This window comes from Eubalaena glacialis, chromosome 7, assembly GCF_028564815.1.
Source record: "Eubalaena glacialis isolate mEubGla1 chromosome 7, mEubGla1.1.hap2.+ XY, whole genome shotgun sequence".
NCBI classification, from domain to species: domain Eukaryota; kingdom Metazoa; phylum Chordata; class Mammalia; order Artiodactyla; family Balaenidae; genus Eubalaena; species Eubalaena glacialis.
The window spans coordinates 111,635,757-111,647,754 of record NC_083722.1 but is presented as its reverse complement, the minus strand read 5'-3'; the positions used below and the strand labels follow the sequence as shown (position 1 = coordinate 111,647,754).

At 53.6% G+C, this 11,998-nt stretch overlaps 1 protein-coding gene across 1 annotated transcript in view; it reads right to left on the bottom strand.

Moving 5' to 3' along the window:
* Nucleotides 1-1,541: 1,541 nt before the first annotated feature.
* RUVBL1 (RuvB like AAA ATPase 1) overlaps nt 1,542-11,998 on the bottom strand; it is a 36,064-nt gene continuing 25,607 nt past the window's right edge. Inside the window, exons 8-11 of the mRNA XM_061195624.1 lie at nt 11,313-11,511; nt 6,421-6,523; nt 2,743-2,834; nt 1,542-1,920 (exon numbers count right to left, since the gene is read on the bottom strand). Coding sequence (XP_061051607.1) covers nt 1,761-1,920; nt 2,743-2,834; nt 6,421-6,523; nt 11,313-11,511 — 554 coding nt within the window. The 3' untranslated portion in view covers nt 1,542-1,760. The remainder of the gene's footprint in view (nt 1,921-2,742; nt 2,835-6,420; nt 6,524-11,312; nt 11,512-11,998) is intronic.

Here is an 11,998-nt window from a genome sequence, read left to right as displayed (position 1 = left end):
AGGGGTTAGGAGCACAGACTCCAATCGGCTGATTCATCCTTACTAGCTGGGCAAGTGACTTAACCAGTACCAATCCCGTGGGGCTACTGAGAGAATGCGGAAGGAAATGCACAGCATCACACAGGCCTTACCACACAACGGGCTCTCGCTACATCTTAGGTATCACTCTTCTTTTGTTCCAATGTGGCTTAAGTTGGGAGACCAGAGACACGGGTGCAGCCTTGGAGGAGATGGGTAGCCAGGTCAGGCCTGCGCGCACAGCCCTGGCCTCAGGAAGCGCCCCACCACCCCTCCCTGTGCCTGGTTGCCTCACCCACACCCCCAAGACCCCCACGCTGGGATCTCCCTCAGGGGCGGGGCCCACAGAAGATCCATCTTGGCAGCATGAGTTCGCTTGGGGCCTTCTCAGGGCCGGGTGGATCCCCAGGCCTCAGCCCTCCTGCCCGGACTCCTGCACATGCTCAGGTCATTGTCACTACATGGGGGACAGCTGTGCTGGCCGACTTGCATTAAAGTGGTGATTAGATCAAGACGACCATCTCGTTTGGTCCCCTTTCCCACACACAGTAACAGCACGAAGACCCTGCCCGTGTGGCACTGCTGCTGGGCTGAGCCCTGCCTCAAATGAGCAGCGCTGCGCTGGAGACAAGGACCGGGCCTGGCAGACAGCACGCTGGGGCGTCTGCCAGGCGCTCCACCGCCCCTCCCTCCCAGTCCCAGTGATGGGGGCCCGGCAGAGGGACACGGGAGCCAACTGACAGGGGTCCCAACGGTCAAAGCTGGAGCAACTTGAGCAACAAAATAAAGTCATATTGGGTTATAACCCAAACTATATAATAAATATCCGTGAGTCCATCCTGATAGAAACGACTGAATAAATGAGCAAATGGGGAGAACAGGTGACCCCGGCCCTCCCGGAGGTGAAGCAAGCGCCCCTCCCCTCCGTGAGGGCTGTACTTAGAGACGCCTTCCAAGAAGGACAGTGAGGAAAGGGGGATGGAGAAACCCAACAGCACAACCTCAGCCGGGTGATCAAGGCCAACACAACAGCCGTGAGTCCTACTGGCGGCCGCACCTTTGATAGGACGTGATGGAAATGTCCCTCTACCTGTGCTCTTCCTCCCAGTGACCCTCAATCCCAGTTTAATTATGAGAAACACATCAATCAAGCCGCACTGAGGGATATCGGACAGAGTACCTGACCAGCACTCCTCAAAACTGTCAGGGTCATCAAGACAAAGAACGTCTGAGCACCTGTCACAGCCAGGAAACCACAAGAGACATGACGACTGAACGTGACGCGGGCTCTGGACGGATCCTGGGACAGAGAGAGGACAGCAGATCACTGAGAAAACGTGCACAAAGCACAAGGACGTGTGCTGCGGGCTCATCGCACATGACAAACCTGCCACGTGGCTGTAAGATGTTGACAGACAGGGACCCCTGCACCATCCTCACAGCAATTCTGTACATCTCCAGCTGCTCTAAAACACAAAGCTTACTTTTTAAAAAGTTAAAAGAAGAGTCAGATATCATCAAAATAACCTATCAGGGTTTATTAGAAAACACACCAGATAAGGCAGGGTTTCTTCAAAGCAACCACGGGATGAGTCACAATAACTTAAAAAGAAACTCTTCCACACTGACAGCACTGCCACCCACCGAGTCGGGACAGCCCAACCTGGGGGCAAGCCTCCTACCCGCAGGCCAGACTGGGACCGGGCCTACCCGGAGTCTCCTCGCAGAAGACCTCGGCCGTCTCACTTCATGTACTTGTCCTGCTGGTCAGCCAGGATTTTGGCTGAGGACTTGGCGTCGTAGAAGAGCTCACTGATCTCCTCGACGTGCTCCTTCTCAATGCCGTCCTTCCCGTTGATCTTGGCCAGCAGGTTGGCCGGGGTCAGCAGCTGCACCGCGTACCTAGAGCGGCCGGGGCCAAGGCAGGTGTGAAGCAGGGCCACGGATGGGAGCCCCCTCCCCAAGTCAGCAGGCGCACTGAGGGAGCTGCAGAAGCTTGTGGCAGCTGCTGCAGACACAGCAGACAAAGGGAGAGTTGCCACTTTTCAGAGATCTGGAGTTACAACCCCACCAGAGAGGGGCCAGAAGTCACCGCCATGACGTATAAGCCCTACTCCCCGAATCCGTCACTGCCTAAAGGTCCTCCCCTCCAGCAGGAGGCCCTCCACTGCGACTGGGAAGGGACCACAAGCTTGGATGTCTACAGCGGCAAGCAGGCATCTGAAAGCACCACTCCACCCAAACAAAACAGCCTGCGTTCTGCTTCAACCTTAGGGGCCAGGAACTGACTCAAAGGGAAACAGGGCCAGGCCGAGCCCTGTGAAGTCATGACTCATAAGCCGTCAGGACACTGAGAAGGGTCACGCTCCGCAGCAACTGGCTTCCGGCCGCTGGTGAGCAGTCAGGAGAGCCACCTCTGCCTGTGCGCCTCCCCACCCAGCAGACGCTGGAGCACAGGGCCGGAGCGGAGGGGCTGCCTGCCCTGCACCCGGTCTCCGGTTCCGTCCACCTCCTCCACGCAGGGGGCCGCCAGGCAGAGCACGCTCTCCACCAGCGGGACCGTCTGCTACAGGACGAGGGGACTTAACCTGTCGCTCAGCTTTCTCAACACCACCATCTAGCTGTGCTGCACCTGCCGCAGGATGAGACCCACCACCCGGGAAGAGCAGGCACGGTCCTGCGCCCTGGGAAGGCACTGGCGGGGTCCGGGCACGGCCGGCTCACCTCAGAGTGGTCTTGGTACCGATCTCCCCCAGGTGGTTCAGCGCCTCCTCACTGATGTTGATTCCCTCTGTCTGGGCTCGGATTTTAATGATCTTTTGGAGGAGAAACACTGTGATCAACAGGAACCGACCTCAAGTGTTCTCGTCCCACCTCCTAACAGCACAGACGCCCCAAGCGGGGCCGGTGGGGCAGAGCCGACCCCGCGGGCGCCGCTGTCCTCGCACAAGTCGGGGGCACAGCCCCGCGCCGACTGGAAGGCAGCTGGTACCCCGAGGTGTGCACCAGGGCGGCAATGCCCCTGCGCCCACCCTGCCTGCCCCGGCTCCCTCAGCGGCAGCTAACCTCCCCGGCAGGGGCACCGCCACCTCTAAGCACTCAGGCAAGAAGAGACACTTCTTATTTGCTTCACAAATGCAATGGTTAAATAAATTTTAAAAGTTACTTTTAAACATTTACCAGCTCTCATAACATCACCGGGAGATATCTCATCTGTCAAGAAGAGGCTGACGCTTGTGCAGTTTGAGATCCTGGTAAAGTTGGAGGGGAAGCAGGCTGGCGTGGGGACACAGTAACACAAGTGGCACCAGGATCCTGCAGGCGCACCAGCACTGAGTGATAAGGGGCAGCGGGATAATGATGTTGTGTGTTGTGGAGCTGAGATAACTCGAGGACTTCGAGCCTCATATAATACAGGAATTTTTCACTTTGGCAGCTTCGTAAACAAGTTATCAAGAAGCCCCTGTTTAAATTAAAGCCATAAAAACACACCCGGGATACAGGCGTGGAAGTGGGAAAGACTGAGCCCCCAGCTAAAGCCTCACGAGGGGAGAGGGACCAGAGGTTTGGGAGGTGGACACTTCAAACGGGCGCTCGGCTCTCAGGCAGAGACCCCGAGGGCAGGAGCTGCAGGGGTACAGAGGTTAGCGTCTGGTGACCCTGGTTAAGGGGACCCAGCGTGGCAGCCGCTGTCAATGGGAAAGGCCCGGCTCGGTAGGAACCAGGTCCCGCAGATGTCAGCAGTGAGCGGACGGGGGGCCGAGGTGGACGGGCCAGCACGTACCAGGCGAGGCAGCCCCGCTGCTGCAACCAGCGCCGCCAGCGCTGAGGCCCAGGTGCTGGCAGGAAAGGCTTTCATTTTGTCAAGAGAGACTCAGAACTCAGATTTTTGTATGAAATGTCCTGATTGCTGAATGTTGTCAACTTATTTAAACATTTCACAAACACTGCACTCACTGGCCACATCTGTTCAGCCAGTGGGCTGTCAGGTGTGACCTCTGTCAAAAGAATCTTAGTATGTGCGTGAGGGGTCCACTGTCTGGGGTCCAAAGTGAAATGCAGCTGAGCAGAGAAGTTACTGGACGGGCACAAGGACGGCGGGGAAAGGAGAAAGCAGAAGGCTCCAGCCACGGACTCCCCTCCGGCCACGACCGTCAGAGCGGGGCAGCTCTGTGCTCCCAAATAGAAAGAGCTTCTCACCGACAGCTGGGATGGCCAAGGAGTCCCCTGGGGGCCTTTGGAAACTCTAGGGAGATGCAAACATTGGGTCCTGGAACCTGGTCTGGGGGAGAGCAGCAGCCCAGAGCGTCCGGCCTTCGGCGAGCCACACCGACCCTGGACGGCTGTCAGGGATGCTCTGCTCTCATTCTCTCTAGAGCTGGTCAGAGCAATCCCAGGAGCTCCCGTTTCAGACCGCTCGGAAACGGACAGTTCATAAATTAGATCTTTAATCATTTAATAACCTGCAGGGATAGTTTATGAGGGTGTCGGTGCTGACGGCAGAGTACACAAGTTACATTTACTTTGTTTTTTAAAAAACTCACCCCGGGCTCCAGTAAAAATGCTGAGGTTGTCCCCTGAACAGCACGAACAAAGCCGTGCTCGTCTGGCAGCTGGTCTATCCTCCGCTAACCCGAGAGAAAGCCCGAGAAGAGACCCCCCCGGCCGAGCCTCCAGACTCTGGGGCACAGCGCACGTGCCAGGGAGCTGGGACAGCGTGCTCCGGGTTTGTGAACAGCAGTCGTGACGGCCGCAAACCCCGAGTTGCCGTCACTGTCTCCCTCGGTCCCCACGACAGCCTTGAGACGAGGGAGCACGTCTCCCAGTGAACAGAGGCCACGAAGCACCGTGGGGTGCAGGCCGGGCTCGGGTCCCACAGTCGGGGCAGGGAAGGGAGCAGTTTCTCCCCTGCTTTGGCTTCTGCTCATCAGTGAAAGCCTTGGCTTCAACCTAGCATTCATCCAAGAGCAAGAGACCATCATCCGGTGACAAGGCCCCAGCCATGCACGCCATCGCCTAAATAACGCACCCAGCTGCTTCCATGATCTAGAACCGCATGGGTGTCCTGTCTGTGCTGGCTATGCAGGGAGAGTCCTGGCTCCACACACCACCAGCGCTCCTGGTGCTGGTCAACAAGAAATGGCAGCAGGGCCAGGCCAGACGGGCCGCAGGCAGGCAGGGGAGCTGCTGGCGAGTGTCCAGGAGCGGCCCTCTGAGCTCCAAGGAGAGGCTTGCTGACCAACTACCACAGGGACTCCACTCCCAGATGAGATATTTCTAGCGGGGAGGAGGCTGGTGGCAAAGCGATCAAAAACACCGGCTTCAGGATCAGACAGCCTGGATTCCAGTTATAAGCCCTGCCACCGCCTAGCCACTGACGAGCTACGTGAGCTTGGGCAGGTTAACCAGCCTAAGTCTCAGTGTCCTCCTCTCTAAGAATGCCAATGAAAATAGTTCTCCCTACCTCGAGGTGACGGGGGATCAAATGGCCCAGTACAACGTCTAACAAAGACTGCCTGTGCTCCGGCGCGGAGAGGGTCCGGCAGAGTTCACCGAGATGTCAGTGCAGCCCTGGGCCACTCCACGGCCCCAGCTGTGGCCACATGCGGACCCCACAGTGAGAGACCTATGCCTCAGCAAGACCGTCTAGGGCAAGGGTGGGCAGAGCAGATGGCTGGGCTCTGCAGGGCACAGCCTGGCTTTGCGTCCTGGACGCGCCACTCAGTGACTCAGCCGTCAAAGGCGGGAAACGACTGCCCGGCAGCACCAGAAAGGGGACTGGGGCTTCCAAGGGTGCCGAGGCACTGTGGGGCACACATGGGGCTGACGAGGCCAATCCCATGCATCCCGCCGCCCCCCGCTCCCAAGCCTGAGCCAGATTCAGCTCACGCAGGGCTGAGCACACGCTATGTGGGGCACTGAGCTAAACGCTCCCCTGTGCACCGTCACGCCTCTTCCTGTGAGCTTAGGTTCGTGCCCTCCATTCCACACGCCCTCTACACTTGTGATGCTGTTTCACTACCATCTCCACGGCCTCGGCAGCAGCCCGGGCAGAGCCTCCGCTGGGACTTGGGTTCTGCGCCTGCCGGAGGTGCCTGTGTGGGTCCTGGTGGGCCAGCGCCTGGGCTGGAGCCTCTCACTACATGACGTTCTGCTGCCTCTTTCCTAGAGCTGGTGGCCTCCCTAATGGCTGTCACCAAGTCGATTTTCTCACTGTCCCTTTCCTAAGTTTACAGGAAGGGATGGAGTAGAAGAGAGAACAGCCAAGACCACAGGGAGCTGAGGTTTTGTGACACTTCAGGCCACGTCCAGTTGGCTCACACACCGTTCAGGTGGGGGCCCTTCTCGCTAGGCATCAGGGACACTGGGAGCGAACGAAGGGAGAAGGGGGGCGGTGCTCACCTGCTTCATCTCCTGCGGGGTGTACAGCATGGTCCGGATGATCATCACTCGGTCCAGAAGGTCGAGAGGGATGCCGTGAGGAGAGGTGATGTCCTCCGTGCCCCTGCAAGGCCCAGAAGTGCCACATCACTCAGGCCTCTCTGAGACCAGAAACTGGACAGTGGAAACATGGCTGAGGCCCTCATGACGACAAAGCAGCTAGTTCTCATCCTGAGAGTCAGAGGCAGGACCGCAGAGGACACAGACTACTGACTCAGGTGGTGTCAGAAACATCGTCATTATCTTAGCAAATATCAACACCACAGGAAACTTGGGGAGGAGAAAAAAAGCCACCTAAAATCACATTAAAAATATTCATATAGGTGTTTGCCAAATTTTCATAAGTTACACTAAGTATGTAGATTTTTTTCTTTTTTCCTTTTGTCCACGTTGCTTCAGTCTTAATATACCATCAAGTGTTTTACTTAACCCAAACTGTTGGGCATTTAGGTAGTTTCCAGTTGTTGCTATTATTATTCACGGTGTTTTGATAAATAATTGTATGTATACAGCCATGAACATTTCCTCAGCAACTCTCACAGAGCATGACACAACCGTGAATATCTCCTTAATCAAACGAATGAATGAACGAAAGAATATCCTAATTTACGCAGCTACAAAAGCAATCTGATCCCTTTGTACTGTAGCCAGTACTGAGTATTCTAATTCTTAAATAGTTTGCTGGGACTTCCTGGTGGCGCAGTGGTTAAGAATCCACCTGCCAATGCAGGGGACACAGGTTCAATCCCTGGTCCGGGAAGATCCCACATGCCGCGGAGCAACTGGGCCTGTGTGCCACAACTACTGAGCCTGCGCTCTAGAGCCCTCGAGCCACAACTACTGAGCCCGCATGCTGCAACTACTGAAGCCGCGCACCTCGAGCCCGTGCTCCACAACAAGAGAAGCCACTGCAATGAGAAGCCTAAGCACCGCAAGGAAGAGTAACCCCCGCTCACCGCAACTAGAGAAAGCCTGTGCACAGCAACAAAGACCTAACACAGCAACAAAAAAAAAAAAAAAAAAAGAAAAAGTTTGTGGGCTTCCCTGGTGGTGCAGTGGTTAAGAATCCGCCTGCCAATGCAGGGGACACAGGTTCGAGCCCTGGTCCGGGAAGATCCCACATGCTGCATAGCAACTAAGCCCGTGTGCCACAACTACTGAGCTTGCACTCTAGAGCCTGACAGCCACAACTACCGAGCCCGCGTGCCACAACTACTGAAGCCCGCGCGCCTAGAGCCCGTGCTCCGCAACAAAGAGAAGCCACCACAATGAGAAGCCCACGCGCTGCAACGAAGAGTAAACCCCGCTCTCCACAACTAGAGAAAAGCCCGCGTGCAGCAACGAAGACCCAACGCAGCCAAAAATAAAAGCAACTAAATAAAAAAATTTATTAAAAAAAAAAGTTTTCTGCTTAAAGGTGTAGAAAAAGGGAGGGTATAGGTGTAGAAAAAGGGAGGGTATAACACATCGTCTGAATTTGCATTTCCTTGATTACTAATGAATCATTTGAACGCTTTCCCTGTTACTTCATTTCATTCTGGGAACTGTCCCGTCACGTCCTTTGCCTGTCGTTCTCTTGAATCCTTAGCCAGACCAGAGGAGAGCAGCCCGGGAGAAGAACCCCACCAACCCACCGGGCCACAGGGCGGCAGCTCCTGATGCGATGAGGGCCAGGCCGGCCTGGAGGCATGCGGGCCTAGAAGCCCAGTGAGCTGAGCCGGGCCTGCCTCCGCCTTCAGGAGCCCGTCAGCACCAAGGCTGGCCTCCCCAGCGAGACCATCCTGCAGTCTACGGTCAAAGAACAAGGGCAGGTCATTTGCAGTTAACCTTCAGTAAGTTTCAAAAATAAGTAAATGTTCTAGAAATATAACTTCAGTAAAAGAAAATCTATCTGTTGAAACTCTATCCGGTCAGTTAAACTGTAAGTGTATATTTATTATTGCAAGAATAAAATGTCCTGACACATGCTACAACAGGATGAACCTTGAAAATGTTACGCTAAGTGATAGAAGTCAGTCACAGAAGGGCAAACACTGTATGATTCCACCCATAGGAAATATGCAGAAAAGGCAAATTCACAGAAGCAGAGTACATCTGAGATTACCAGCGGCTGGGGGAAGGGATATGGAACTTACTGGTTAATGGGGACAGAGTTTTTGTTTGAGGTGATGGAAAAGTTCTAGAGATGGATGGTGGTGATGGCTGTACAACACTGTGAAGGTAATTAGTGCCACTGAACCGTACACATAAAAATAATTAAAAGGGCAAACTCTATGTTATATACATTTTACCACAATGAAAAAATTCAAAAAAAGAATAAAATGCTTCATTAATAATTGTTAAATCTAATATTTAAAAATAATTAAGACCTTTCCAAACAAAAAGGAAAACAGACTAGTAGCAAATATAAAATATTAAGATACCATTAGAGAAAACAAATCTTTTCCATCAACAAATATTTCTAAAACTAATAACGAAGAATTACTAAGATGAAATTCTATCATGATTCAAATTTTAGTATATTTGATATACCTGTAATCTTCATATTAAACAAAATAACCTTTAAAAACTACATTTAATTTTTAGTTATTTACTTCTTTTAAGCCATATGTCTCTCCTTGTTTTAGGTCCTATTTAGGAATTCTCTTGGGAAATGTTTAAAAGACCTCAACTTGCCATCTTAAAATATCCCCAACTCTCTAACATTCACGATAAATTAACTTCAATTCAGATATAATAAATATAAAAAGTCTAAAGAAGAAAAGATTAGAGGAAAAAACACAAAAGAACAGAATTTATAAGAAAATGTTAAAGTTTTTTCTTATAGTTTTGAGTCCATAAAAGTAAAAATTTAAACACAAAAACTCTGCTTAAAGACTGGTAAGCATTTTTCAGGAATTAAAGACCAAAGACTTTGGAAATTTGTCCAAGCTATGAACCTTAGGTACACAGTTCCTTTCAGACAACATATTAGTGAAAAATGGTTTCTGGAACTCACATCCCTCTGGACGGGGTTGGGGTCAAGTTTCCCAGGCCCCACTGTGCGAGTTGAGATCAAAGCTACCTTTCTATGCACTTTTTTTTTTTTTCCCTAGATGGGACGAGACTAAGAGAAGGACTCTGATCCTAAGAGCTCTTGGTCCTGCCCTAAGCTGCCTGGCTCTGCCAGCCTGGATCTGCTGGGCCTGAGAGGGAGGGGCGTCTATCAGCAGAACTCCCTCGGTAGGGGGCGCCATCCGTCCAGGCTGAGCCCTTCCGCCAGCTGTCAGACTGAAGCCAGGCAGGCCTGACCAAAGCAAAGTCCAGAAAACTGACAGGGCCTGTGCGGCAGGGACACCAGGCTCACCAGGCCACGTGTCCAGTTTCCAGATGCTGCCCAGGTAGCCAGGCTCCAGCTGGCTGAACCTGGTACAAGCTGCCTGCCCTTTAAGATTGCAGAAGATACCTGTGATGATGACAGGCGGTGGTCCTGTCAAGACAGCATTACAGGGATTCAAAGAGGGGATGCAAGATGCTGCCGCCACAGGCACTTGCATCGTGCACACAAATCCTCTTTCTTTTTTTTTTTTTTTTAATTTATTTTATTTTATCTTTTTTGGGCTGTGTTGGGTCTTCGTTGCTGCGTGCGAGCTTTCTCTAGCTGCGGTGAGCGGGGGCTACTCTTCGTTGCGGTGCGCGGGCTTCTCTTTGCAGTGGCTTCTCTTTGTTGTGGAGCACGGGCTGTAGGCGCGTGGGCTTCAGTAGTTGTGGCACTCAGGCTCAGTAATTGTGGCTCGTGGGCTCTAGAGCGCAGGCTCAGTAGTTGTGGCGCACGGGCTTAGTTGCTCCGCGGCATGTGGGATCTTCCCGGACCAGGGCTCAAACCCGTGTCCCCTGCATTGGCAGGCAGATTCTCAACCACTGTGCCACCAGGGAAGTCCACAAATCCTCTTTCTGAGCGAGAGTGATCACCTGAGCAGGGGGCCTGCCCCACAGCCAGCAGCATGGCTTCTGTATAAGCTCAGCGGAGACAAAGCTCCTCAGAGGCAGGTCTAGGTGAACCAGCAGTCCAGGCTCCCCACTAGCTTTGGCTCCAGCTCTGTGCTGAGACCCTCACGGCCTTGGGGTCTCTTTCCAGATTCCTGCACCCCGCTGCTGCCAGGAGCACGTGGCCTCCGGGGCCCTGCTGCCCTCGCTACTGTGCTGCAGGGTTAAAGAGGGCTCTGTGCCACCCCCTCATGCCCTAGCACTGCTGGGACCAGGCCCCAACACTCAAGGGAGTGCAGAAAACCAGTGAGCCAACTACTGGGCACACTGGTGCTTAGGCTCGAGAGCTGAAAAGAGGGCGAGTCCTCTGGGATCCCTTCTTGAAGGTGGGCCTAAGGGGGTTGGGTGGGGGGAGGTGCCAGTGTGGCTCCAAGAATGTCTGGGCCAGAAAGAAACGACTGGTTTCACTGTCAGAGGCCAGGGTTCTCATCCTATCTTTATGACCAGGGGCACACCACGTTGTCATTCTGTTTCCTCTCTGAAAAGTGAAGCCAAGACACACACCTCCTGGAGCTCGGAGGAGGTCGGAAGTTAACACAGGCCATGTCGCCACGGGCTGGCCCATCTGACCTTACCTTTGCCCATTCCAACCGGATGACCAAGACACACCCCAGTGGAACCCCAGTCACCACGAGGAGGCCCTCGTATGCAGAAACAGGGTGGCTGCTGCACTGGTGACCGTGACGGAGTGAAGTCAAGCCACTCTGCTTCCCTCGAAATGAACACGACCACCCCTCACCCTCAACCTGACTCACGACGCTACGGGATGAAAGTGATCCTGGAGGAACAAATGAGCCCGGGCAGAAGGTGGAAAAGCCTCATGGTACCTGATGACACAGTTGCCTCGGTTGGACGCAAAGATGACGATGGGGGCGATGGAAGACTCCAGCGCCCGGTGCAGGTAGGTGAAGCACTCGATGTCCAGCATGTGGACCTCATCAACGAACAGCACGCCCGGAACCAGCTCCGCCACGCCCTGGTCGATGTACTTGTTCACCACCTTGTTAATCTCCCCTCGGAGTTTATCTAGGAGTCGGCAAGGATGGACAGGCAGGGTCAATGCCAGGTGCAGGAGGCTGTCGCCTTTCTCTTCTCTTCCACCCGCACTCAATCCAAGCCCAGGTTCAGGGCCGGGTTTGACTGCTAGCTGTGCGACCCCACAAGCAGGTGACGGCCCCACTCCAGGCTTCAGTTTCATCTGAAAATAGGGATAACTTTACCCAAAAGTCACAAAATTGGCTGCCGCCCCTGAAGTTGTGTTTTGTTAAGTTTGTAAATGGCTTTTCCGACATTCTGCACGTCTGTCACACTCCCCACCTGGCCTTATTACTCACACCCACAACCCAGGAAGAAGGGAGTTTTCATATGCAAATTTCCCTGTGCTGCACTCGGTGAATGACCCTTTCTCTTGGCCCTGTGTGACAAGGCTTCGTTAATTAACTTTCAATCAAGTGTCTGGAGGAAGGAAGAGGGTGCGTGCAGAATCCTCTCCGGAGGGAAACCTGTGAGGAAT